At 54.3% G+C, this 27,732-nt stretch overlaps 1 protein-coding gene across 1 annotated transcript; it reads left to right on the top strand.

The window, feature by feature from the left end:
• Positions 1–204: 204 nt before the first annotated feature.
• Positions 205–26,955, top strand: HADHA (hydroxyacyl-CoA dehydrogenase trifunctional multienzyme complex subunit alpha). The gene is made up of 20 exons (XM_066314568.1): positions 205–319; positions 5,926–5,967; positions 6,057–6,127; positions 7,172–7,305; positions 9,189–9,327; positions 10,259–10,378; positions 10,460–10,562; positions 14,629–14,751; positions 15,335–15,453; positions 16,200–16,256; positions 18,505–18,614; positions 18,818–18,952; positions 19,513–19,684; positions 20,695–20,781; positions 22,246–22,386; positions 23,433–23,501; positions 23,709–23,904; positions 24,372–24,486; positions 25,303–25,448; positions 26,430–26,955. The coding sequence occupies exons 1-20, from the start codon at positions 232–234 to the stop codon at positions 26,573–26,575; spliced, it is 2,313 nt and encodes a 770-aa protein (XP_066170665.1). The 5' UTR covers positions 205–231; the 3' UTR covers positions 26,576–26,955.
• Positions 26,956–27,732: the final 777 nt, after the last annotated feature.

The raw sequence follows: 27,732 nt of genomic DNA, 5'->3' as shown, positions 1-27,732 counted from the left end.
CAGCCTCTCCGCAGCCCTTCCCCGGCCTCTCCCGCAATCCGCTCCCGCTCGGCGCCGATTAAAAACACCCGAGACGCCGCGGAGAGCGGAGCAGAGGAGGCAGCAGGGTGGTGGCGGCGGAGAAAGGAGCAGGCGGCGCGGCGGGCGGCCGCGGCCGCGGGCGGGACGCTGTGGGCGGGGCGGGAGCGCTCAGGCCCCCGGCGGCCTCTCCCTCATTCGACCTCGGCGAAGATGGCGGCGGCGGTGAGGGCTATCGGCAGTCTCGGCCGGCTGCCGGCCGCCGCCAGGGCCGGCCCCACGAGGCGCACCCCGCCCCGAGGTGAGCGAGGGGACGGCGGGGAGCGGGAGGCGGCGGGAGGGCGGTGGTTCCCGGCGTGAGGGGAGCGCCGAGGGGTGGGGACACTGAGCGGTGACGGACGGAGATATTGGAGGGGACATTGAGGGGATATTGAGGGGACATTGAGGGAAGGGGAGGACTGACGAGCAGGGGGACAGCGAGGGGGCAGTGAAGGGTTGGGGGAGCACCGAGAGAGCGAGGACTGCGCTGGGATGGGGCACGCTGAGGAGTGAGTTTTAGGGGACAGGGGGGACACTGAAGGTGCAGGAGGGGGACACTGAGGGTGCAGAAGGAGGACACTGAGGGTGCAGGAGGGGGACACTGAGGGTGCAGAAGGAGGACACTGAGGGTGAAGGAGGGAGGACACTGAGGGTGCAGGGAGGGGACACTGAGGGTGCAGAAGGGGGACACTGAGGGTGCAGAAGGGGGACACTGAGGGTGCAGAAGGGGGACACTGAGAGGTGAGGGCAGAGGGGACACTGAGGGTGCAGAAGGGGGACACTGAGGGTGCAAGGGGGGGACACTGAGGGTGCAGGGGGGGACACTAAGGGTGCGAAAGGGGGACACTGAGGGTGCAGGAGGAGGACACTGAGGGTGCAGGGAGGGGACACTGAGGGTGCAGAAGGGGGACACTGAGGGTGCAGAAGGAGGACACTGAGGGTGAAGGAGGGAGGACACTGAGGGTGCAGGGAGGGGACACTGAGGGTGCAGAAGGGGGACACTGAGGGTGCAGAAGGGGGACACTGAGGGTGCAGAAGGGGGACACTGAGAGGTGAGGGCAGAGGGGACACTGAGGGTGCAGAAGGGGGACACTGAGGGTGCAAGGGGGGGACACTGAGGGTGCAGGGGGGGACACTGAGGGTGCAGAAGGGGGACACTGAGGGTGCAGGGAGGGGACACTGAGGGTGCAGAAGGGGAACACTGAGGGTGCAGAAGGGGGACACTGAGGGTGCAGGGAGGGGACACTGAGGGTGCAGGAGGGGGACACTGAGAGGTGAGGGCAGAAGGGACACTGAGGGTGCAAAAGGGGGACACTGAGGGTGCAGAAGGGGGACACTGAGGGTGCAGGAGGAAAACACTGAAGGTTTGGGGAGGGGACACTCAGAGGTGGGGAAGCACCGACAGGGCACTAAGTGGGCGAGGCCTGGGGTGGCACTGAGGGGATGAGGGACAGGCTGTCACAGAGAGGATTTCCTGGTGCTGTGGCAGGGATTAGGGGGTGTCCCGAAGGGTTTTTCAGGTGGTGTGACCGTGGGGACTGTGAGAAATGTTCCCAAGGAAGGGGCTGTGAGGACCGGGGGATCCCCAGGGGAGCTGTGGGGTGGGAGGTGTCCCCACGTGTGTCTGTGCCCCGTGTGAGGGGTTTGTCCCCGTGGCCTGTGAGTTACCTGGGGAGGTCCCTGGCAGGTCCCCAACATCCCCGCCAAGGTCTGTCCTGGTGTTTCTGGGGGTTGTGTGCAGGGGGACACACTGTAGGATTCTCTGTGCCCTTCTGGGGAGTCCCTGAGACCTGGCACTGAGAGGGGACATACCCTCCAGTCAGCGTGGTCCCTGCACGTGAGCTGAGCCACAGGGGGACAGTGTCCTTGTGCCCTGAGACATGTGCCTGTCCCCAGTGCCCTTGGGTGTCCAGATCCTGTGACTGCCCTCCAGGCACGCAGGGATATCCATGGGAAGGGACATCCTTGGCATCCCACAGAGGGGGAGGGTGTGCCCTGTCTCCAGGTGCTCCATGATCTCTCAGCTGATGGAATTGGGATTGTTCAGCTTGGAGAAGAGGAGGAGAACTTAGAGCCCCTTGCAGGGCCTAACGGGGCTCCAGGAGAGCTGGAGAAGGAATTGGGCCAGCACACAGGGAATGGCTTTAAACTGCAAAAGGGAAGATTTAGATGAGATGTTGGGCAGGAATTGTTCCCTGGCAGGGTGGGCAGGGCTGGCACAGGGTGCCCAGAGCAGCTGGGGCTGCCCCTGGATCCCTGGCAGTGCCCAAGGCCAGGCTGGACACTGGGGTTGGAGCACCTGGGACAGTGGGAGGTGACCCTGGGACAGTGGCAGGTGTCCCTGCCATGGGATGGGATGGGATGGGCTTTAATGTTCCTTCCCGGTTAAACCATCCTGGCATTCCATGATTTTGTGTGAGGCATCTCCCTTGCCAGCCCGGGCAGGGCTGTGGCTCTCTGCTGCCTGTTCACAGAGCTGGTTTGGTGCTTCCTGGCTGCCAAACCCCCAGGAGCCCTGGGTAGGCTGAAGGGCCTGGCTGGGAAGCTCTGGAATCCTCATCTTTGAGCACTCTGAAGGGCCCCTGAGCCTGGTGTTGATATTGAGCCAAAGTCCAGCCGTGTTCCATTTAAACTCAAAGCTGAGCTCGGCGCTCTGAGAGCTCTTTTCCAACGTGAGCAATTCCACGGTTCTGCAGCCTTGGAGCAAGTTTGTACGTGACAGGGTGCTGCAATCGCTGATGAACAGACTTGTGGCAGCTCCAGGGAGCTCCCAGGCTGTTGCTGGTTGGAATTCTGGTTGTAACTGGTGAAGCTCTTCACAACAAACAGCCCTGGAGCCGCTCCGAGGACGCTGTCGCTGTTCATAATTAATTAATGCCCCCGTTCTGCCTTGCAAAGCGATTGGGAAGTGGATGCAAAGCTCTCCAGGGCAGCCCAAAGGCAGGGAGCAGTCAGGAGCCAGGTGAGCTCTGGGGCTGGCTGTACCTGCTGGGCCACATCCGTGAGCTGCTAGATTCCCAGAGTGGATTGGGAAGCTCAGTCTGCCTGGAGTTGCCCATCTCACGGGTCACAGCTCCGTGCTCAGCTCACAGGGACAGCTCAGGGGGCCTGAGCTTCATCCCATCCATCCTACTGGGCCTTGGGGTGCTCCAGGACTGGAAAAAGGCTTTTTCCCTGAGCCATCAGCCATGGAGGCAGTTCCCAGTTCCAGTGGTGTGCCACGGCCGGGTGAGTGGAAGGGAGGGAAGGGGAAGTGTTGGGCAGGGAAGCAGCTGAGGCAGCAACAGGGAAAAGAGAAAGTGGGAAGGAGCAGGCTGAGCAGTGGGAGGGGTGTTGTCCATTCCCTGGTGCATCCAAGTCCTTGGCAAAGTCCTGAGGGCACCTGAAGCGTTGGTGTCCTGGTGTTGGGCAGTGTTTGAGCTGGAGTGAGTGGAGGAGTGAGACTGGAACTCATTTTCAGGGCTTTGACTCTGGAATGAATGATGGGACATGGTGGAAGTCTGAAGCTGGGCTTCTGCTTCCTGCAGCAGTTTGGATGATTTTTGTGGCTCTGGTCTTGGCACGTTCCTATTGCAGTGCTGAAGGGATCAGCACCGAAAGCAGGCACCAAGACCAAGGAGCTGCTTTCACTTCCTGGCAAAAGATGTTTTCCACAAGTATGCTGGATTTAAAATAAACCACTGCCAGGCTACAGAAGATTCACTCCAGTGTTAACCAGCTGGTACACTGCTGACAGCACCTCTCCCAAAAGAGTTGATGTTCGAGTGGAGTGAGATTTGTCCAGTCATCCCCTTGATTTATTTTTTTCCTGCTTCATCCCTTTGTTTTTTGTGAGAATGAAAAGGCAGAGTGGAATGGAAGTCTGAAGGTTTTCATGGAAGGAATCTGTTTGAGAACTGATAAGGAAAAGGAAAGCTGTGTAAAGAGCAAAAAACACGGAATCCCAGACTGGTTTGGTTGGGAGGGATCATAAAGCTCATCTTGTTCCACACCCCTGCCGTGGGCAGGGACACCTTGCACTGTCCCAACTTGCTGCAAGGATTGAATGAATGAATTCAGGGAGACAGTTCAGCCCTTGCCTTCTCTTTAAAGAGGTTGCATGGCTTTTATTGCTGATCAAAGGTGCATGATGTTCTGCTGGGCAGCATCTCTCACCAGAGGAATTGCTGTCAGCCCACACTTGGTTTGTGGGAATCGAATTTTATTTTCAGGAGTACCTGCCATGAGCACACAGAGAGTTTAGGGAAATTGGAGCAATCACGTTGTGGGTATTAAATATTGCTGAGGAGCTTTGGGGTGGGAACTGGTTCACTCTTTGTTTATGAAATGCTGCTGTGGGCACATGACACAGGCACCCCAGACCTGTTTGCTGGGACAGCCTGGCGCTGAATTTCCATCTCCACGGCATCACGCTGCATATCCTGGGCTCAGGAATGGGAGCAAAGGTCAGCCCCTGCTGCCAGCAGCCCAGACAAGGTGGAAAGGAGGCCAAAGTGCAGCAGGGCCCCAGCCCTGAGCCCGTGTCACGGGGCTGAGGAGGGGGGAAAAACCTGTTGGTTATTCTCCTGGTGTTGGATTATTCTCCCTTCTTGCTGCTGGGAATGGGAATGTTTCATCCCTGGAGGTTTTATCAGTGTTAAGCAGAGCCCCTCCCCTGGCTAATTGCCTGTGTGTGTGGGTTGGTAGATACATGTGGAAGTGACACTTTTATTGGAATTCAGGGTTAAAGCAGATTTGGCAGGGATTCAGCCTGGATCTGAGTTAGGGGATCCTCGGGGTCAAGATCAAGGTTGCTTGAATGGAGCTGGGGTTCATTCATGTACTGAGAGATCGTGGGCTCAAACACGATTTCTGGGCAGGAAAAGGAGATTTGTGAGTCAGAATCTTGTGGGTACAATTTGTTAATCTTGCAGTTGGAGTTTTCTGAGGGCTCTGGAATGTCTTCACATGTTTGTGTGTTTTGTATGTCATTAGTAGAGGTGGATCCAAGAGCTGCAGAGGGACTGGGGACAAGGGCTGCAGGGACAGGACACAGGGAATGGCTTCCCAGTGCCCAGGGCAGGGCTGGATGGGCTCTGGGGCAGGAATTGTTCCCTGGCAGGGTGGGCAGGGCTGGCACAGGGTGCCCAGAGCAGCTGGGGCTGCCCCTGGATCCCTGGCAGTGCCCAAGGCCAGGCTGGACACTGGGGTTGGAGCACCTGGGACAGTGGGAGGTGACCCTGGGATAGTGGGAGGTGACCCTGGGACAGTGGGAGGTGTCCCTGCCATGGCAGAGGGGTGACACTGGGTGGGCTTTAAGGTCCCTTCCCACCCAAAGCAGTCTGTGATTCTGAGTATTTTGCTGATAGATGGAGGCAAGAATAAATATTTTGTGAGCCCTTTGTGGCCTTCCAGTTGTGTCCCCTGAGATCTGTGTGGTCACACTTGGACTGGCCCCGTTTGCTGGCAGCAGAGTGTGTTTTTACAGAAATCCCCTGGACACTTGTGTTTGCTTTGCTGGGGATTCACCTTGAAGCTCCCCAAAGTGCAAGAAGGTCCCTGGTTTAGCACGTGAAGAGGTTGGAATGAGGATGATAAAGGCCAAACTCCCTGTGCCAGCTGCTCCATCCCTTGTCAGCTGGCTGGCAAGAAGGATTTCATTTTTGCCGCTCTGGGTTGGGCACTGCGGTGTGGGATCTGTGCTGAGAAGGGCCCTGCAGTGCTGTGGGACCTGCTGGACCCTGGTGGGGACACAGGTCAGGCTGTCAGGGGAGGGACTGGCTCGTGCCCAAGGTTTCCAAAATCTGCCCTTGGCAGGCAAGAAGAGTTGTAAGAGTGAAGCTGACACTGCTGAGAATCCCTTTAACGCCTGTCACATCTTTCCCTTAGGTTATGCCTGCCGTAACATCTCCACCTCCAGTGCCCTCCAGAGTAAGTGTGAAGCTTTTCTGTAAGTCCATTTTTTTTTTCTTTAAAATCCCTGGAGCAGGAGCTGACCCCAGCCTTGTGTTTGTTTGCAGGCAGAACCCACGTCAGCTGTGATATCAAAGGGGATGTTGCTGTCGTGCGCTTCAACACGCCAAATTCCAAGGTATTAAAAATTCCCGTGGAAGGCTGAGAGCTTTCCTAACCTGCAGCCTGACAGAGCTGGGAGCAAAGGAAAAGGAAAGGAGGAAAAAGAAGATTTGGGGATTTTAATGAGACCTCTGGAGTACACTGTGTGTTCTAAGCTAATTTGTCTCTCTCCCAGGCACAAGGTCTTAAGTTCCAAATCTTAAGGAAAAGTTTAAAAAATTAAATCTTGCTTAGTTCTTGTATTAGTTGAAGAATGTGTCCATACTTCAGTAACTTTGAATCCATAAATGCTTTTGTTTCTATTATCATGAATACAGTATAAATAGAAGCTAATTCTCATTTTTTAGGTCAATGCAGCTGCAGTTGTTCTTCAGGTATCAGGAGGCAGGAACTCTGTAAATGACATCTGAGGAATACATCTAAAAACGCATTTTGGAGTCTCATAAGCAGTAGTGAATTTCAGATGTCATCTCACAGATGGAAATGCTCTTTAGGAACAGTGGTAGAGCTTACAATAAAAACCTGGTTTTTTAAAGCAAAGCAGCTGAACTGCTCTGATACAATACAAGATATAAAGATTGAACTACTACTGCTATGAAAAATCTTGTATTAATTGTAGCAGACCAGAAGGGGTTTTTTTTTATACACTTCTTTCCTTTGAAGAGCAGCAGCAGTCTCAGATTTGAAATACTCTATTTTATATGAGGATTTGATGGTAGCTAAAGAACCCAAGCTGGATTTGTCCTGCTTGTTGCAGCCATTCAGTAAAGCTGGTGGGAAGATGTGTGGGGAAGGTGTCCCTGCTCATTGCAGGGGTCTGGATGAGATCACCATGAAAGATCCTTTCCATCCCAAATCATTATATTGGGGGAAAAAATAAACCAGTTTACAAGTTCATAAAATCAACGTTCGCAGCCACAAACCCACAAAGAGGAATTTCCTAATTACAGATGCCCTGCTGCAGGGTTTTATCCTGAAGTGGGCTTTGTGCTAGGCCAAGGCTGAAGGAACTTGCAGCAGGTTTGGGCTCCAGTTGAGCTGCTGCTGATTTTGCCCCCAGGTGAACACACTGTCCAAGCAGCTGAGCGCCGAGTTCACCGAGGTGATGAACGAGATCTGGGCCAACGAGGCCGTGAAGAGTGCTGTGCTCATCTCCTCCAAGCCTGGCTCCTTCATCGCTGGAGCTGACCTCAAGTAAGCACAGTGTCATGGTTTGGACAGCCAGGGAAAAGCCAGGGAACAGCCAGGGCTTGCCTTGGAATGGGGAGTGTAAACCCCCTCCCTCTGAAATTATTGTGGTTTTGAAATTGAGGGGCTTTCAGGCAAAGATATAGGAATAGGGATTCACCTTCAGCAGTTCTTTGTGGGAATATTAAAATTGTGCTAGTACAAAAAAACCCCAAATGAACAAAAAAGAAGAACACTGACAGAGTCAGAATATAACTTGACACCCAGTGTGTTGGGAGCAGTCCAATGAAGTCCTCCTGCAGTGACAGATGTGGTTCTGTGGGAGCAGAATTGATCCTGTAGAAGGGTGTAGTTTTCCTCTGATGGTCCAGTGGTGGTGTAGATGGGTCCAGTCTTCCTCTGAGAATCCAGTGCAAACAGGCTGTGCTGGTGGTCTGAATCTCAGATTTTTATCCAGGTAGGAATGCTGGGCTCCTCCCATTGTGTGGAGCATCTCCCAGTGGGGTGATGGAATTTTATCCGTCATGCAGTGAGCCTGGATGGCCCATGAACAGCAGATATCCCTTGGGTGGGTCCTGGAAGGGATAAAGAAACACTGCCCCAGCTGGTTTAACAGCTGGCCCAGTAACAGAAGACACCCATTCCCTCCCCACTCTGGAGCCATGAGGAAAGGGTCATAGAGCACATAAAGAAAAAAAAAAAAACACCTCCCCAACTGGTTTCAACAGATGGAAAATAGAATACATCTTGCATTGAACTCAAGGCAGCACAGGGCTTCAGGAGCTCATGGAACTGTCCCTGAAATCCAGCAGTTTGTCCCTGATATCTCCCTGGGGTGAGGCACAGGCTGGGAGTGAAATGCTCAGGATTTCAGAGTCGCTGGAATGAAGGGAGGATCTTGGCAAAGAGGGACGTGGCAGATCCTTAAACCCCTCCTGGCTGTGACACTTGGTCACTCCTTCCTGCAGCCAAGGAGACCCATCCTGGCTCTGGGGTGGGCATTGTCCTTTGGCCTGGGGTAAAACAAGAGTGGGTAATTCACATGCAGGACTCGTTTAAGCTGGGTTGAAGTGCCTGGCAGCCTTCCAGCCTGGCCCCTCGTTTGGGCAGGGTTTGGCACTCTGCCCCTGTGCTGAGCAGCCTCCAGGCTCCCTGGGTAACTTTTCCAGGCTGTGGGATGATCCTGTGGGTGGCCCCTGGGACCTGGAATGTCACTGGCTCCTACTACTGACACTGACAGGACAGAATAGTTGCTTAAAGACATTAAAAGCCAGAAAGCTCTGAGGAAAGAAGGTAAATTAAAAATAAACCCTCCAAAACCGTGTTACGTTTTTGGCTGGCTTTGTCCAGCGTCAGAGACTCACTCCCTGTTCAGGAAGGAAGGAGGTGAGCAGAGCAAAGGCCAGGCTGTGGTTAAGAGGTGTCTCCTGGCCTCAGCACCTTCAGCATCCCAAATTTCTCCTACCTGCCAAAGGCCACGAGCCTCCAGGAGAATAATTGGCACAAGGAGTCTCTAATTGGCAGTGTGGCATCAGAGCACTGGCCATCTGCTCCTCTAAAGAGTGATTCTGGGCTCTTTCCTCCACCCTTCCTGGCAAGTGCTTTGAGGTTTCCTGTGACCCTTCCTCCTCTCCCAAAGGCTTCCAGAGCCCTGGCACAAGGGATCCCATTCAGTGCCTCATGCACAGCCCCTGTCAGCCTGCAGGCCCTGACCCTGCTGGGTTTAGTCTCCTTGTGTTGTCTGATCCAAAACTTGGGCCTAAACAGCTCTTGCCTGCCTGTCAGGCACTGGAGATTGTAGAACAGGGACAAACCCATGAAAAACTCTCATTTTCCTGTTGTTTTGTCGGTGCTTTTCCCATCCTGATCCACCTCTCTCCTCCCCTCAGCATGCTTGAAGCCTGCAAGACTGCTCAGGAAGTGACTCAGCTCTCTCAGGATGGACAGAAGATGCTGGAAAAGATTGAGCACTCTCCCAAGCCCGTGGTGGCTGCCATCAGTGGCAGCTGCCTGGGAGGAGGGCTGGAGGTACTGGACAATGCTGAGGCTCACGGCAGGAGTTTGAGCTGACTCTGCTGCTTCTCTGGTTCCCCAAATGATGCTGGCAGGACTGGTATTGTGAGAGGAATTTGGGAGCTGATGAGGGCTCATTACACCATGTAAATGAGTTTGTGGCAAGTTAATGGCTTGGTTGTGCTTCAGGGCTCTGCTGCTGCTGCTGTGGAAAGAGAGAGCAAATCAAATCCAAACCTGTGTGGGCCAGGCTAATATTTAGATGAATGTCCAAGGGAAAAGTGGCTGTTTCCAGCAGGCATTGGGTCTGTATCAATGCTGCTGGCAGAGTTCAGCCTGGGAAGTGTTGCTTTTCAGATGAAGTGAGCCTTGTATCCCAGCAACTTCCATTCTTTGTAGGGCTGCTGTGAGAGGGGTGAGTGTGGGGACACAGGCAGCTCCACCCCTCTGGCACTTTTGCTGGATCTTCTGCCTTGTCATCTCCATCCAGGATTTTGTAAACTGCAAGGCTCTGCTAATTCCTGGAGCAGAGTTGTTACTGAGACAGTGTAATCTTGGGATGGAGTCTCTTCAGTTTGTACTGATTTCTCAGGCTTTTTACACCCACTCTGTTGACTCATCTGGACTTGGCAGTCCAGGGGTAAACCAGGAATCATGGCTGATCCGTAGATGGGACTCTCTTGGTGTAAGGAATTAATTAAGCCCTTGATGGTCTAGGTGAGATTTAAAATCAGCTTGGAGGTTTGATGTTCATCTCACACCTACTTGCTGCCATCCCCCAGAAGAATCCCATCGGGGCACAGAGGGAATTTGGGCAGTTGGATTGAGAAATTACAGCAGGGTCATGAGGAAAGCTGAGGCAGTGTGTGGGAGAGAGCTGTGTGAGCTGCCCAGTTCTTTTGTTTTCTTTCACAAGGAAACCTTTCCTTTTCTCTTCCATTTTAAGGTTGCCATTGCCTGTCACTACAGAGTAGCAACAAAGGACAGGAAAACAGTCTTGGGAACACCTGAAGTGTTGCTGGGTCTCCTGCCCGGAGCAGGGGGTACTCAAAGGCTGCCAAAGATGGTGAGTAAGAGGAAAACTTGACCCCACAGCCCCTTCTGCTTGGCAGACTCCCACTCTGGAATCCTCTTTGTGCCCTTCTAGGTGGGACTTCCTGCTGCCTTTGATATGATGCTGACTGGGAGGAACATCCGTGCAGACAGAGCCAAGAAGATGGGGCTGGTTGACCAACTGGTGGACCCACTAGGTCAGACACGGTGTCCCCTCAGTTCCTTGATGTTCTGCTGCCTGTCAGGGAACCTCTCCCCTCCCCAAAATGTGTGGAGAGGTCTCATCCTGCTCTTCAGGGGAATCCCTGTTCCTTCCTTACAAGTACAGGAACCTTGAAATGTGAGGCTGCAGCAGCAGCAGAGTGAACAGGAGAGGTCAGCATGGAGGGCAGGCCTGCTGGCTCTCCTCCTTCAGCTAATTACCCAGATAAGAGCCCACATTGCTCATTCATCATGTCAGAGGACAGATTGCAGCCCCTAATGGAAGGACAATAGATGACTGATGTCTGTGTTTCTGCAGCCTGCAGATGGTAACCCCTGACAGGAGCTGGAGCAGGCAGCCCCCATGGCTTAGGCACTCAGAATTGCCAGCTGGGTGGAGAAATTCCCTGCAAACTGCAGGATTCCAAGTGCTGAGCAGCCTGCTGAATCATGTCTTGCTCCTAAAGTTCTTTCACTAGGAAAGCTTTCTTGGGAGGTGACTAAATGAGGAGTTTGAGGATTAAACCCTCCAGAGCTTCCTGAGAGGTGTCATCAGCCTCACTCAGGAGCTGGAATGGAAGCCACTGCTCCAGCTGGCACTGCCATGGAGCTGGAGGGTGCTGAGCATGGTTTCCCCAGGCAGAGCACAGGCAGGACACACTAGGGGTGCTGAAGAAAATAAAATTAATAAAAAGCTGCTGCTCCCCACCCTGAGCAGTGCCAGGGAAGCCCTGGTGTCCGTGCTGTCCCACAGTGTGTCCCATGGATCACAGGATCATGGAATGGCTGGGTTGGAAGGGACCTTAAAGCTCATCCAGTCCCTTCCTATGGGACACCTCCCACTGTCCCAGGGACACCTCCCACTGTCCCAGGGGCTCCAACCCCAGTGTCCAGCCTGGCCTTGGGCACTGCCAGGGATCCAGGGGCAGCCCCAGCTGCTCTGGGCACCCTGTGCCAGCCCTGCCCACCCTGCCAGGGAACAATTCCTGCCCCAGAGCCCATCCCAGAAGCCATTCCCTGTGTCCTGTCCCTGCAGCCCTTGTCCCAGGTCTCTCTCCATCTTTCCTGTCAGCTCCTCCAGGCACTGCAAGGCCACAGTGAGGTCACCCCAGAGCTGAACAGGCTGAACAATCCCAAGTCTCTCCCAGCCTTTCCTTAGAGCAGAGCTGCTCCATCCCTCTGATCACCTCAGTGCCTCCTCTGTTCTCTCTCCAGCAGCTCCAGCTCCTTGTGCTGCTGTCCCCAGGGCTGGGACAGCTCTGCAGGTGGGCTCTCACCTGAACACAGGGGCAGAATCTCCCCTTCCCTGCTGCCCACACTGGGGTGATCAGCCCAGGATACACAGATACCCTTAGCTTATCTTTACCTGTAGTCACTCCTATAAAACAGATCTGTGGTTCTCAGCTGGAGTTAAAATTGCTTGGAAAAACTTTCCCCACTGGATACTTGTTTAGAAGCGAATTGGTTTTTAAGAGCTAGCAAACGTGGCTGTTTCTATCCACAATTACCCCAAGCTGCTGAAAGGAAACATGAGCTTTCTGAGGAGCTGCTGGGAATCCTGGCTCAGCCCAGAGAAGCACGTAGGAGGAACACAGAAATACAAATTATATGCAAACATTGGATGTGTTCCTTGTTACCCAAACAGCAGCCAGTGCCAGGAGGGCTCCTGTTCACTCTGTGTCTGGGGAAAGCAGCTCTACCTGGGGTGATGCTTTAACTAATGACAGAAAGCTTGGAAGGAGACAGACACCATCAATCAGGAGGCAATTTCAGGGCATGCAGTCAGTTCTCCCTCAGCAGGGAGCTCTGCAGCATTCCCTGAATCCAGTTCTGGCATGTGCCATTTATAAAAGAAAGCAGATGGGAATGGACAGCTCAGAGCTCCTGGGTTAGGACACAACAAAACACTGCAGGTCAATTAAACCTGCAGGGAATTAACTGCAGGTAAAGTCAACCCACACACGTGGGGTCAGTCACTTCCTGTGGATGGTTCTCACAGCTCAGAGTTTGAAACAAAGCAGGTTTTGTCAGCTGGAGTGTCAGAATCCAGCACTTAGTAATATATCCAAGCTGCTGGAATGAGGGATTGACATCTTGTAGCACATCAAGTTATAAGGCTGAAGGTCTCAGCCTTGTATGGTGAGAAGAAAATTTGGAAGCTGGTGAAGTCTGAGCTCTCAACTCCCAGATGCTCTCAAGTTTCCAGTGAATTCTCTAAAACCCACTGGGCATTGCTGAAATGTAGATTATGCAGCAGCTCTGAGCTGTATTTTGTCTGCTGCTTGTAAAATCAGCTATGTTGTTGTGTTTGGCCTCATTTTCCTTGCACTGGCTGACATTCTGCCAGGGCAGGAGGAAGACTTCCACAGGGAGCTTCCCTGAGCTGTCAGAGGGTGTTTGTGCTGCTTTATCTCCTTCTTGCTGAGAGGCTCCCTCAGCAGGGAGCAGCTTTCTGGGGTCTGCTGGGTGAAAACCTTCAAGCTGTTAAACAGAGAGGTGAAACAAAGGGGCCACAGAGATGCTGCAAGGGCTGGAGCCCCTCTGCCACAGAGCCAGGCTGGGGGTGCTCACCTGGACAGGAGAAGGCTCCAGGGAGAGCTCAGAGCATCTTCCAGGGCCTAAAGGGGCTCCAGGAGAGCTGCAGAGGGACTGGGGACAAGGGCTGCAGGGACAGGACACAGGGAATGGCTTCAAAGTGGAAATGGCTTCAAAGATTTGGGTGGGATTTTGGGCAGGAATTGTTCCCTGGCAGGGTGGGCAGGGCTGGCACAGGGTGCCCAGAGCAGCTGGGGCTGCCCCTGGATCCCTGGCAGTGCCCAAGGCCAGGCTGGACACTGGGGTTGGAGCTCCTGGGACAGTGGCAGGTGACCCTGGGACAGTGGGAGTTGTCCCTGCCATGGCTGGGAGAGAATTATATGACCTCTAACATTCCCTTCCCAACCAAACAATTCTGAGTTTCTGTGAATAAAACCTTGCAGCCAAGGACCTTTTGGAGGAGGAGAATAATGGGAGATGAAACAGGAGGGAGTTTCTGATACTGGATTTTACCTGTCTCTTCTGTCAGGGTGTCTGGGGATGTTTCCTTAGCTCTGAGGACTGCAGTATGTGGGTGTGTTTGGAGCAGGCTCTATGGTGAATGGTCCTGCCCAGCTGCAGGGTTGTAATGTCACCAGGTTTGTTCAGCCCAAAGTTGCACATTTAGCTCCAGGCTCTACTCTGTGGCCCTGTGCAGCTTCACCAGGCACTGCTCTGTCATTAATGACTCAGAGTTTGCCTCTGGCAGCATCTCACAGCTTCTTGATCAGCCCTGTGCTGTGTCCTCCTGTCCTGATGATACAATTGTCTGGAAATGAGGATTCCTGTGCTTGGAAATGATGCAACTCCCCTCAGAGGCTGCTAAAACTGGTTTTGTGGTGACTTGCTTCATTGTGGGACAGCTTAAAGTTGGGCCAGGTGTTACAGGGTGTTGCAGCAGCCAAATCAATTGAGAGGTTTCCTGCACTGAGTTCAAAGGTTGGGCTTGGTTGGACATTGGCTCCAGTACAGGGATTTCCAGGGATTCTGCACTCTGTGTATTTAACAGCTCTTTGTTGGCACAGTAGGAGAGGAGAGGAGCAAGAGGGAGGGCAGGCAGAACACCTCAGTTCCCTCAGGATTTTGGGTGCCTGCAGTTATGTGAAGTGGAAGGTTTGAAGGATACAAGCACAAGTGACAAAAAGATGGCCAGGAGCTGAAGATACCTCCAGAGAGGTCATGTAACCTCTGTCCTTGGAGATGTCCAGAGGCTGGTAGAAGATCCCTGAGCCACCTGATCTGATTGCAGAGTAGGGAGGGAGCTGGATTTCCAGCATTTCTGCACAATGCCCTTGATATAAATCCCTTGGGGCCTTCGTGTGGTCCCTGCTGAGCCTTTCCACTCTTGGTCATAAGCAAGAAAATCCCAACAGGAGTGGGGAATGGAGTGGGAGCAGTTCAAAGGCCCATCATGTTGTGTCTTGTCCTGGTTTCCCTGCAGCCTCATTCCTCAGGGATAACTTGTGCTGTGCTCTTTGCTCTCGCCAGGGCCAGGAGTGAAGACTCCTGAAGCAAGAACAATCGAGTACCTGGAGGAGGTGGCCATTGGCTTTGCCAGGGGACTGGCCAACAAGACTGTGTCTGCCAAGAGATCCAGAGGGCTCATGCAGAGTAAGTCAGCATGGACAAATCCCAAGGGACAGCAGTGAGTGAAATCCAGCTTGGCTTCTCCAGGATGTCTTTGTGCTCCTACTTAATTCCGTTTCAAAACCAAGTTATTTCATGTTGGAATCATCTTTTGAGCAGTGTGGGGTGGTGGTAGAGGAAAGCATTGCCCTGCAGATCCAGGCTTTGGCAGAGCTGGATGTGGTGGCTCCTGAGGTTGCTGGAAGGGGGCCAGGCCCTAAGGAGTGAGAGGGAGCTGGTACCTCCAGGGACTGTCCATCTGCAAAGTTTTAGTGGCGAGTTTTGTGGACTTGAGTGGCAAGAGGTACATGGGGCTGCTCCACGCTGATCCTCCACAGCACAGCCCAGAAATGGGAACATCTCTGTGGGAGTTCTGCTTCCTGGGGCTCAGTCTGTCACCAGTTGTGTTAAGAGCACACTTCAGCCCTCAATGAAGCTTATCCATGGGATAATCCATGGAAACCCTTGGAGCAGCCCCTGCTGCCTGTGCCTGGGTTTTCAGGTGCACGTTTCCAGTGCAGATATTCACATTTGTGTTCCCTGATCCCTGTTCTGTCTCACCTTGCAGGGCTAACAGACTATGCCATGGCTCTTCCCTTCGTGAGGCAGCAAGTTTACAAGACAGTGGAGAGCAAAGTCCAAAAGCAAACCAAAGGTCTCTACCCTGCTCCTCTGAAGATCATCGAGGTAACCCTCCTGCTGCAGGGCTGCTGGGTCTGTGGGATAATGTGGGACAGGCAGAGGGAAGGTGATCCTTCCTCTGAGTCAAGCCAGCATCCTGATCCTCACAGAGATCAGTCCTGAGGAGTGCTGGCTGTGGGACAGAATTCAGAATCACTGCCCAAAATATCATCACCAGTTTATGGGTACTGGTACCAGTGAGGGACTCCCAACTGAGGGAAGGCTTAGCTGGAATATTTTGCCCATGAGACTTTCAGCTTCAGCTTTCCCAGGTTTTCTGTGCAGTCTCTGACGAGATCAGGAAACCTGTTCAACACCATAAAAATAGAAATTGCTATTAATTTTCACAGCACTAAATACATAATGTACTAACTACGCTAGTCCCTTCTGTCACACAGACATCCTGTTACAGACACTCTGAATGAATCCTTATTGTAAAATGACTTCAGTACTGAAGTTGTTGCCAAGGCTGCTCTAAAATTTGTGCAGGATTCGGAGAGCAGTGATATTGCAGGAGCACAGTTCCTAAAATCAGGAATGGTAAAAGTGTACCTGGTGGAAAACTCCTCACCTGTCCTGTACTAGAAGGACAGGGTGATGCAGCTCTGCTAAGAGCAGCAGGAACAGGCCTCAGGGAGTCTGAAATGTGCCTTGAATGTTGGGGAGGGCTCACTGGAAACAACAGGGAATCTGTTAAAGTGTGTGTTTGCAGCATGACTGAACTGTGGTGTGTATCTACTCTTTTGGATTAGGTCGTAAAAACTGGGCTGGATCAGGGGAATGATGCTGGATACCTCATTGAATCCCAGGTAAGGAGAGGAGATTCCTGGCAGGGATCAGGCACTGCTGTGGTCAGGGGATCTGTGTTTACCCACACAAAGGGTTCATCACAACCTGCTGCTTATCCCATTCCTCCCCCTGTCACGGGCAGGACACCTTCCCCTACCCCAGGCTGCTCCAAGCCCCATCCAGGCTGGCCTTGGGCACTTCCAGCCTCAACACAAAGCACTGACGGGCAGAGCCACTGTGGGTGATTGGTGCTGCTCCTCCTGGATGAGGGAGCAGAGCTGAGGTTCCACACCCTCCTCTAGGAGCTGGCTGGCCATGTTTCATCTGTCACTCATCTGACCGTGCTGGCACATTGGCCTCATGTCCTAAACACATCCAATCCTGCCTGAGCTTTGCTGGGGCACAGGAGAAACTGGAATAGAGTTTAATTGAGGGTGTAGAACAGCCGTGGTGGGCAGGTTCAGGGCTGGAGCAGGCAAGTGTCCTTCCCAGCAGCTTGTGTGTGACCTGTTTATTACACACACACACACACACACAGAGTCTTTGTTCTCCTCAGCCATCCTCATCCCTCCATTTCTCTGCCATAATAAACAACCTATCCCCAAATGACTTTTTCCTCACTGATCCTGTTTTTGCCACAGTTTTGCTCAAATTTGTTCTTTCTGGTGCCACACAGGCAGTTCTGGCTGTGCACAGAGTCACAGGTGGGGTTACCTGGGCACTGCCAGCTCTGCAAGATTGAGTCCCCAGCAGCCTCACATTTCCAACTGATTATCTCTGTATTTGGGTCATCCCCAAGGTCGTTGCCCCTTAAATGCTGATGAAATCCATCCATCTCCTGCTTCCCTGATGTGCTTTGTAACTCTCTTTGTTCCTTTCTGGTGCCAAGGCCTGTAGCTGTAGCTGTCACCTTACCAGTGCCCTCCTGGCTGTGCCCCATCCCTGCTGGTTGTGCATTCCACCCACGTTTGGTCTGGTGCTGAATAAAAGCCTTGGGATACTCTGTTCCTTACAGCAAAGAATGAATGGATTTTTTTTTTTCCCCCAGAACAGCAGCAGGATGGAGATCTTCCCAGAACCCCTGAAGAATAATAAGTGTCAGTGTTGTGGCTATTTTACTGCCTCCCTCTCTTCCCCCTAGGAGACAGGAGTTTGCAGATTCTTTTCTAGGCTTTGTTTTGGGTATTTTAACTCACAGGGCAGTGGTGAAGGAAGGTACAACCTGCTCCAAACCTCATTCCCTGCTTTTCCTTGGCAGACTTGGCTCCAACAACATTTATTTAGTGTGTGCTTATGCTTTGTGTTCCTCAGAACATTCGTGCTGAGTGCTGGGAGGTAATGCAGGCCTTAGATTTTGTTGCCTGTGATTCTCTAAAAATAGGATCAAGCTGCTGCTGTCAGGGAGAACTGACCTGTTTGTAAGGATTTTTGTCAAAACCTGAGGACACAGTGCTTCCACCTGGACCTGTGGGAAGAGTGCCCCAGTTATTGTGGGGTGTGTGATGGGGAGGAAGGCTCTCGTGTCAGGGAAACCAGCTCTGTCACTGAGGAACTGGAATCATCAAATCCCAGAGTGGTTTGGGCTGGAAGGGACCTCAAAGCTCATCCCATCCCACTCCTGCCATGGCAGGGACACCTCCCACTGTCCCAGGGTCACCTCCCAGTGTCCCAGGGTCACCTCCCACTGTCCCAGGGGCTCCAACCCCAGTGTCCAGCCTGGCCTTGGGCACTGCCAGGGATCCAGGGGCAGCCCCAGCTGCTCTGGGCACCCTGTGCCAGCCCTGCCCACCCTGCCAGGGAACAATTCCTGCCCCAGATCCCATCCCAGAAGCCATTCCCTGTGTCCTGTCCCTCCAGCCCTTGTCCCAGGTCTCTCTCCATCTTTCCTGTCAGCTCCTCCAGGCACTGCAAGGCCACAGTGAGGTCACCCCAGAGCTGAACAGGCTGAACAATCCCAAGTCTCTCCCAGCCTTTCCTTAGAGCAGAGCTGCTCCATCCCTCTGATCACCTCAGTGCCTCCTCTGGACTCTCTGCAGCACCTCCAGCTCTTTGTGCTGTTGGGGAGGAGGAGGTGGTGCAGGGTGGGCTGTGCTGAGCCCAGAAGGTGCCTCCCCTCAGAGGTGACCTGGTCCCTTGTCCTTTTCTCTCCAGGTTGCTCCCCTGTGCAGTCACACGGTGCCTGTCTCCCCACTTGCCCTGTTTTTGATGCGCTGCCTCTGGGGCAGCTCTTTAATGCCAAACTCTGCTTCCCTCTTCCCTTTCCTCCAGAGCTTTGGCCAACTTGCAGTGACCAAGGAATCCAAGGCACTGATGGGGCTCTACCACGGGCAGGTGCACTGCAAGAAGAACAAGTTTGGGACACCTCAGAAAGAAGTCAAGTAAGTGCCAGTGTGGGATGCCTGAAGGAGCAGTTGGAGAACCTCCGGAAGGCTCCTGGGATCGAGTGGGCTGGAGAGTTGTGCATCAGAGCAGAGGTTTCCAGCCTCCAGAGGCTGACCCCTGCATCCTGGAGGCCTCTCCCAGGTGGTGACAGGAGCAGCCATGTCCAGCTTTGAGTGTGTCCCCTGTGTGTCCCCTGCAGGACTCTGGCTGTGCTGGGAGCAGGGCTCATGGGAGCCGGGATCGCCCAGGTTTCCGTGGACAAGGGCATCAAGACCATTCTGAAGGACACTGCACAGAAGGGTCTGGACAGAGGCCAGCAGCAGGTCTACAAGGGGTATGTGAGTTCAGGGGGGTTTGTTCTGGTGGTACTGGGCTGGTTTTAGTCACAGTTCTCCTCTGCTGTCAGCATCAGGAACTCCTCACACTGCTGTTCTGCTGGAGGAGCCACTGGAAAAGCTTTATTTTGGGATATTGCTGTGGGATAGACCCAGTAGCACAGCCTTAGCTCCTTGGATAGGCAGAGACCTAAGATTCAGCAGTAACTTCTAGAGCTAAGGAAAGAGTGATTCTGGCTGCCTAAAGGCCCATGTCAGGGAAGGCATTCCAGGGTTTTCTTCCTGGGTTTCTTTCCCTGTTCTCTTGGCTCTGCAGTAATAGTACTCAGCTATGTGTCATCAGGAATGTCAGTAGCTGACCCTCAGCTGAGCTGTGGGAGCAGGACTCTGCTGATTCCACATGGAGGGAGGGTTCAGAGCACAGAGTGACAGTCCTGCAGGGTTGGAGATGGAGTTTTGGGTCCCAGCTCAGGGAGGGAGAGAGGAGGGATTCCTCTAGTGCACCTCCAGCAGCCTGGCTGGTCCACTCAGGAGCTGTGACAGAGCTGTCCCTCCCTAGGCTGAACGGCAAGGTGAAAAAGAAGAGCCTGACATCCTTTGAGAGGGACTCCATCCTCAGCAACCTGATGGGCCAGCTGGACTACAAGGGCTTTGAGAAGGCAGACATGGTCATTGAGGCCGTGTTTGAGGACATCAACATCAAACACAAAGTGCTGAAGGAGGTGGAGGCTGTGAGTATCAGTCCTGAGCAGCCCCTGGGTGGTGGAGGGTCCTGGGCTCTGCTGCTGGGTTGTCCCCTCCCCTTTGTGCTGCAGTTGGGTTCTTGGTACAAATCAGTTACACCAGGACATGGGTGACATCAAGGGACAGCCTTTCTGTTCACTGGGGACATTCCCTGCTCCATTAGGAATTGGTAGCTGAATGCACAGACATTCTGACATTCCCTGATTCCTGGGAGTGCTCCAGAGAAAGTTTCCATTCGTCTGAGGACGTTGATGTGACAGTGATGTGCTGTGGCATCTCCACACCTTGCAGTCCTTCTGTCCCTGTGTTCTGTTCAAGGGCACACTGGGGGAAGGGGTGTTCCCTGCAGTGTCTCCTGTGGCTGCAGAGGCCTGGCAGAAACATGGAAGCTCTGGGATTGATACTGCAGCCCTGGGGAGAGTTCAGGGCATGTCTGACTTGAACTACTGCTTCCCAATCAGCTTCTAATGAGCAAACCCAGTTTGCCTTGTTTGCCAGGGTTCCCTGATCTCCCAGGGCTCTGTATGTCACACTCTGGATCCCACTGCAGATCCTGTGTGCTGACACAGCCCCTTCCACCCCTCCAGGTGATCCCTGCTCACTGTGTGCTGTCCCTTGTCCCCTCCAGGTGATCCCTATTCACTGTGTCCTATCCCTTGTCCCCTCCAGCTGATCCCTGCTCACTGTGTGCTGTCCCTTGTCCCCTCCAAGTGATCTTTGCTCACTGTGTCCTATCCCTTGTCCCCTCCAAGTGATCTTTGCTCACTGTGTCCTATCCCTTGTCCCCTCCAGGTGATCCCTGCTCAGTGTGTCCTATCCCTTGTCCCCTCCAGGTGATCCCTGCTCACTGTGTGCTGTCCCTTGTCCCCTCCAGGTGATCCCTGCTCACTGTGTGCTGTCCCTTGTCCCCTCCAGGTGATCTCTGCTCACTGTGTCCTGTCCCTTGTCCCCTCCAGGTGATCCCTGCTCACTGTGTGCTGTCCCTTGTCCCCTCCAGGTGATCCCTGCTCACTGTATCTTTGCCAGTAACACCTCTGCCCTCCCCATCAGCCAGATTGCTGCTGCCAGCAAGAGGCCTGAGAAGGTGAGTCCCCAGGGCCACGTGCCCTGCACAGAGCTGTCCATGGTGAGGTGGCTTTGCTCTGGAGACCTTCTGCTCCCTCCTCAGGACATGGCACAGCTCATCCTCTGCTCCCAGTGCAAGCTTTGAACAAAGAGCTGATCTGGGGACAGGTGGGAAGGTAGGGAAGGTGAATTCATGCCAAGGGTGGTGTTGGTGGGGCAGGTCAGCACACATCAGAAAGTGTTGGTGCACATGGGGGCAGAGAAGCTGTAGAAGGTTGGAGCCAGGTGGGGCTTGGGCTCTGCTCCCAGGGAACAGGATGAGAAGAAATGGCCTCAAGCTGTTCCAGGGCAGATTCAGCTTGGATATCAGGAGGAGTTTCTTCCTGGAAAGTGTAGTCAGGCATTGGAAGGGGCTGCCCATGGGAGTCCCCATCCCTGGAGGTGTCCAGGGAATTCCTGGGTGTGGCTCTCAGTGTTCTAGGCTGGTGAAAAGGGAGGAATGAGGCACAGCTTGGACTCCATGATCTTGCAGGGCTTTTCCAGCCTCAGTCCGTGTGAGCAGGAGCACTCATTCCTACAGCCCTGAGGCAGCAGTGGACTGCCCTGCCAGGGGTACCTGTGGTGCCTGTGAGTGTGAGGTGACCTGCTGGAGGTTCCTGTCACCCTGCTGAGCCTCTTCCTCATTTGCTGTGAGACCTCTGGTGCACCCAGATTGCCAACTGAGCCTCATTTGTTCATCCTTGCAAATAACATCCTCTCGCTGTTTAAATTGCCTGTGCAATGACTCTTAAGGGGAAACTCATAGGAAGTCAGTTAACTAATTAGCACATTTTCTTTAATTAGTTTTGCAGCCTGCAACTCAGCAAGGTGCCTGTGACTTAACACAGGGCTTGGTGCCAAGTGTGGCTGCCAGGAGGCATGAAGGTGACACGCTGATGGCATGGTGACATTCAGAAAGTGAGGCTCACAGCCGGATAATCTCCACTTAAACGCTGCTCCCGGGGGAAGGCTGCACTTCCCCCTGTAATGACTTTCTGGATAGAAGCCTTTTCATCCTTAAATTCACTTCCTCAGCAAAGGCATTCACAGGCAGCACGCAGGGACTCCCTGAGTGCTGCTCCAGTCTGAGCCCAGCAGACACAGCAGCTGGGTGGGGCTGCCTTTTGAGCAGCTCAGATCCCCCTCCAGGTCACACCATGCCCATCATTTCCCTGGGGATGAGCTCAGGGATTCCCAAGGCAGGTTTGACTCCCAGACTATGAAGTGGTCCTGTAAAAATTACACCTTAATCCTCAAAGGCAGGAGCTCCTGGGCACGTGGAAAAACCAAGGGGAGAAGGGAATTGGAGAGCACTCCTGTCACAGAGGAACAGAGTGTGCTCAGGGCCCTGCAGCCCAGGCTGGCCTTCCCTCTGCACTCAGCTTGCCCAGCTGATTCCTCTGGGAGCCAGAATCCATCTGAAGCCAGCTCTTCTCTCTGCCAGGTGATTGGGATGCACTACTTCTCCCCTGTTGACAAGATGCAGCTGCTGGAAATCATCACCACAGACAAAACCTCCCAGGACACGGCGGCTTCTGCTGTTGCTGTTGGCCTCAAACAGGGCAAAGTGGTCATCGTGGTGAAGGTGAGGGGACACAGCACACAGCAGGGGCTGGGTGCTAAATAAAAAGAGCATTGGCTGCTCCTCTGAGAAGTGAAAAGGAAGGTCAGAAAGGGGCAAGTGCCCAGATGATCCTCACATGTCCCACAGAGCAGCCATGGAAAGCCAGCAGGCACAGGGCCAGCATGAGGAGCTGGCATTCCTGCCCCACACAGCTTCCAGGGCATCCCAGACAGACAGAGCAGTCTGGGCAGGACTGTCACCACGTCAGCTCCCTGGCAGGCTGCAAGGACAGAGGGTCACTGAGCAGGTGCTCTCCTCTGCCTGGGTTAAATCTTGTGGGAGAAAGGCAGGAATACATGGAAAAGTAGATTTCGATTGGATTTTAGGGATAAATTCTTCCCTGTGAGGGTGGGGAGGCCCTGGCACAGGTTGCCATGGCTGCCCCATTCCTGGAATTGTCCAAGGCCACTGTGGAAAGGGCTTGGAGCAATCTGAAACAGAGGAAGGTGTCTCTGTCTTTTTCTTGATTCCTGAGGTTGCCAGAAATGCTGAGCACGTCTCTCCTGTAGTGCTGGGAAAACTGGCTTGTCAGAAAGTGCTCTGGGCATCTCCAAACACCCGTGGGGACACAGTGCTGCTTCCCTGAGCCTCATCCCACCTCAGCTGCCTCCCTGAAGGGCAGTTTGCAGCTCATCTGTGGCTTTCTGACTTTGTGGGGTGCAGCAGAGGTGGAACAACTGGCTTATGCTGATTTCCCTTGTGCTGAGCACCCTTTTCCTCACCAGCCTGTTGGGCTTGGTGAAGCAGCAGCCAGCTCTGGGCCTGCAGGCACTAGTTCAAATAAAAACACTGGCATGGGAGCTTCCAAGGAGTAAGTTCATGGAAGCCTGCAAACACTGCTGAGCTCTACAGGGAAAAAAAAAAAAAAACCCAAACCTGTTCTAGCAGTCAGTACCATAGTGCAGGAGATGAGGCTTGGGGTGTCTGAACTGCAGCCTGGGCTATGAACCACAGTTGTGGTGCTGCCAAGAGCTCACCTGCCTCCCTGCTGCTCTGCTTTTCCCCAGGATGGGCCTGGATTCTACACCACCAGGTGCTTGGGGCCAATGCTGTCCGAGGTGGTCCGAGTCCTCCAGGTGAGTGTCCCATCAGCTCCTGAGCATCCCCCAAACAGTCTCAAAAATCCCTTCTGCTTTGGGTGTGAACAGGAGAGGATGTGGGTCACCAGCCCTGGGTCTTGTGGTTGTCCCCAGCCAGCTCTTGGCTCGTGTTTGCAGTCAGTTCATGGAGCTGGGCTCTCTGCCCCACGCTGAGATCCAATCGCTTCCCCTCCTTTCCCGCAGGAGGGCGTTGACCCGAAGAAAGTGGATGCCATCTCCACAGCCTTCGGCTTCCCGGTGGGAGCGGCCACGCTGATTGATGAGGTGGGCGTGGACGTGGCCACACACGTGGCCGAGGACCTGGGCAAGGCTTTTGGCCCTCGCTTCGGAGGGGGCAGCATCGACCTCTTCAAGCTCATGGTGCAGAAAGGCTTCTTAGGTGAGCTGCTGAGGTGTTTCCAGCTTGAGGGTTTTCAGCTAAGGGGTTTTCAGCAAAGGGATTTCCAGCTTGAGGGTTTTCAGCTAAGGGGTTTTCAGCAAAGGTGTTTTGAGCTTTCCTCTACTCTTGGGGTAAGCACCAGGATCCATCAGCCTCTCCTACCCCAGGCAGTGGGAGAACAGCCCTGGGAATGGGGCTGGATTCCCTCCCACAGCAGCAGTGGTGCTGTTGGTCCTTTGGATCTGAGAAGGCATTCGGTGGCAGCATCTTGCCAAGGGGTCAGTCAGGTGAAGCTGGATCCCTTCCCTCTGCCCCTGCTGAGGCAGCAGATCTGTGCTGCTTGAGGTGCACAGTGCTGGAAGGATCTGCTCCCTGAGCATGAACAGCAGGCACAAAACAAGATCCAAGGTGTCAGGAGGAAACGGGATACGTGGCAGGAGCTGACTCGTCTGCTTTGATCCCCACAGGTCGCAAGGCAGGGAAAGGTTTCTATGTGTACCAGGAGGGAGTGAAGAACAGGAGTGTGAATTCTGGCATGGATGAGATCTTGGAAAAGTTCAGGGTGCCAGCGAATCCTGATGTGTGAGTACCTGTGTGTGAGGGAAGGCTGGGGCTGGCTCAGGCCCTGCCCAGCTCACTGTGCTCTGAGCAGCAGCACGAGGTGCAGTGGGTGGTGTTGAGGGACATGGAGCTTCAAGGGCTGCAGTCCCTCTGCATAAAGCCAGGCTGGGAGAGCTGGGGGTGCTCACCTGGACAGGAGAAGGCTCCAGGGAGAGCTCAGAGCATCTTCCAGGGCCTAAAGGGGCTCCAGGAGAGCTGCAGAGGGACTGGGGACAAGGGCTGCAGGGACAGGACACAAGGAATGGCTTCCCAGTGCCCAGGGCAGGGCTGGATGGGCTCTGGGGCAGGAATTGTTCCCTGGCAGGGTGGGCAGGGCTGGCACAGGGTGCCCAGAGCAGCTGGGGCTGCCCCTGGATCCCTGGCAGTGCCCAAGGCCAGGCTGGACACTGGGGTTGGAGCACCTGGGACAGTGGGAGGTGTCCCTACCTGTAGCAGGAGGTAGAACTGGATGAACTATGAGGTCCCTTCCCACCCAAACCATTCTGTGATTCCATGACATTGCTGAACACAGAGGCTGATCAAACCCTTGCTTTTATTCCAAATCCATCTGGACACAATCCTGAGTGCCATACTCCAGAAAACCCTGCTTGGGCATGGGGACTAGAGGAACCCCAGAGGTCCCTTCCAAACTCCACCATTCCCCGGTTCTTAATGCCTGCTTCAGGATACATCACAGAGCTTAGCCCCGATCCTCACGTGGATTGGGCCACTCCCAGCCCTGGCCTGGCTCTGTGTGCTGTCCCTGCCCAGCCCTCACACACAGGCTGTGTCCTGCAGCTGCTCCGACGAGGACATCCAGATGCGGCTGGTGACGCGGTTTGTCAACGAGGCCGCCATGTGCCTGCAGGAGGGCATCCTCAGCAACCCCGTGGAGGGGGACATCGGGGCTGTCTTCGGCCTGGGCTTCCCACCCTGCCTGGGAGGTGAGTGTTCTCACTGCCCTCAGGGTTCCAAAGCTCCCCTGCAGCCCTGTGGCAAGGCAGGAGTGAAGGTTTGGGCCTGAGGAAATCAGGCTGCATCAGAGAGGGTGTAGGTTGGTTATTGGGAATAATTCCTTTGTGGAAAGAGCTGTCCAGCCCTAGCACAGCTGTGGTTTTGAATTTCCATGCCTGGAGGTGTTGAAAAGCCCTCTGCATGCGGCACTTGGACACGTGGGTTGGTGGTAGTCTCGGCGCTGCTGGGGAATGTTTGGACTCAATAGTCTCAAAGGGTTTTTCCACCCTAAATAATTCCATGGTTCTGATGCTCAGAACCATGATGTTCTGATGCATTCCATGGAACTGCTGCTGGAGTTCACCAAGGGCTCTTGGACCCAAGGTTGTGCTTCTGGCACGTGTCTGGTGCTTTCCTTCCTTGAGCCAAATTCAGACTGAGGGAGCACCCAAAGGACTTCCTTACAAAGGCATGGAGGAACAGGACAATGGGGAATGGCTTCCCATGGTTAGACAGGATATTGGGAAGGAATTCTTGGCTGTGAGAGTGGGCAGGCCCTGGCACAGGGTGCCCAGAGAAGCTGTGGATGCCTCTGGACCCCGGGAAGTGTCCAGGCCCAGGCTGGACAGGGTTTGGAGCACCCTGGGATAGTGAAAGGTGTCCCTGCCCATGGCAGGGGTGAGACTGGATGAGTTTTGAGATCCCTTCCCACCCAAACCATCCATGATTCTGTGATTATCCATGTCCCAGCTTGTCCCCAGCACTCGAGTGCCTCTGCCCTGCTCAGGTGAGCAGGGAGCAGAATCCTGCCTCACCCTGCTCAGAGACTGGGGAGGTCTCTTGTGAAGAAACACAAATGGGACAGAACCATTGCTTCTGGATGCTGGGACCCTTCCAGGCAGCTTGGTGCTTCTCCTTCCCTGTCCCTGCTGTGTCCCTGCTGTGTCCCTACTGTGTCCCTGTCCCCACAGGTCCCTTCAGGTTCGCAGACTCCTACGGCGCCCGGCAGCTGGTGGACAAACTGCGCAAGTACGAGGCCGTGTACGGCAGCCAGTTCACACCCTGCCAGCTCCTGCTGGACCATGCCAACAGCCCCAGCAGGAAATTCCACCAGTGAGGTGGCCCTGGTGACACCCCGACAGCTCCTCCAGCCGGGCCCCGGCTCCCCGCAACACCCCGTTCTCCCTTAGGTTAATCTCCACAGCTCCCGGGGGAGGGAGGGAAGGAAGGAAAAGAAGAAAAGAAGGAAAGACAGGGGGCAGCAGGTTGCCTCATGGCTTGTAGTCATTTCAAGTGCCTTATCAGCCACTGTGTGTTGGGCACATCCGTCCCGTGCCAGCCTGGGCCTGGGGGCTCCGTGCTGGGGCAGGGAATTCCTGCTGCCGTGGCCTCCAGAGCTCCCAGTCTGGCCAGTAGCATCCAGCTTGTGGCTGGAGCCGAGGCCTTGCCTTTCCATGAACATCCACCAAAAATAAAGCCCCATCTCCTGGGTTTGGACTCCTGCTTCTCCCATTTCCCTGAGGGAACGGCTCCAGTCGGGATTGACCGGTTCAGGCAGAGCCCTGGGGTCCTGTCCTTAGTGTGCTGGGTCCCACAAAGCACTGTCACCTCTGCCCTCACTCGGGTGTGAGGAGCCTGTGCCATCACTCAGGGGTTGTGAGGAGCCTCCCTCTGCCTCGGGGTGATCCTGGCAGGTGATCCTGGCAGATGGACCGGCCTGGAATTGCAGATCGAGCAGCCAAAGGGCCAGAAGGACCCCCCCCCCGTGGGGAGAGATCAAGTTAAACTAAAAGGCTTTAAATCTCCGGGCACCTGTCACTGGCCTGGCCTCCCCTCCCTTCCTTTCCTGCTCCCTGGCAGGCCTTGGGCCAGGGGCTGAATGCTGCTGCCCTTCATGTCACCTCTCGCTGTCTTTCAAAGCTCCCAGACCAAAATTGGGCCAAGACATCATCTCCTCTGCCTGTGCCGAGTGCTGGGGGTTGGTGATATTCCTTCAGCCCTCCTGGGGAGTTCAGCCTGAGGTGCTGCTGCTGCAGGGGTGTGCCTGGGGATCCCTCAGGCCAAGGGAGCTTCACTGCAGGCCCTGGGATCCCCCAGGAACAGCTCTGACAGCAGCATCTTGCCCATGGAGGGGGACAGGAATCCATCTCTTGGGAAGGGTCTGCAAGGAGGGGAGAGACCCCTCAGAGCCTCCATCCTCCTCCTTTCCCCTCCTCCCCGAGCAAGGCCTTTCTCCGGGGGCTCATTACTCTCCCGTACATTTATTATGCTAAT

Source organism: Sylvia atricapilla, chromosome 3 (assembly GCF_009819655.1).
Source record: "Sylvia atricapilla isolate bSylAtr1 chromosome 3, bSylAtr1.pri, whole genome shotgun sequence".
NCBI classification, from domain to species: Eukaryota; Metazoa; Chordata; class Aves; order Passeriformes; family Sylviidae; genus Sylvia; species Sylvia atricapilla.
The sequence above is the reverse complement of the archived record's forward strand: the minus strand, read 5'-3'. Positions and strand labels throughout refer to the sequence as shown.

Bases quoted from the DNA above. Each gene is read 5' to 3' on its own strand.
- HADHA (XM_066314568.1), top strand. From the start codon at position 232: ATGGCGGCGGCGGTGAGGGCTATCGGCAGTCTCGGCCGGCTGCCGGCC. The intron at 10,379-10,459 runs GTGAGTAAGAGG...GTGCCCTTCTAG, and splicing joins CTCAAAGGCTGCCAAAGATG to GTGGGACTTCCTGCTGCCTT. The intron at 14,752-15,334 runs GTAAGTCAGCAT...CTCACCTTGCAG, and splicing joins ATCCAGAGGGCTCATGCAGA to GGCTAACAGACTATGCCATG.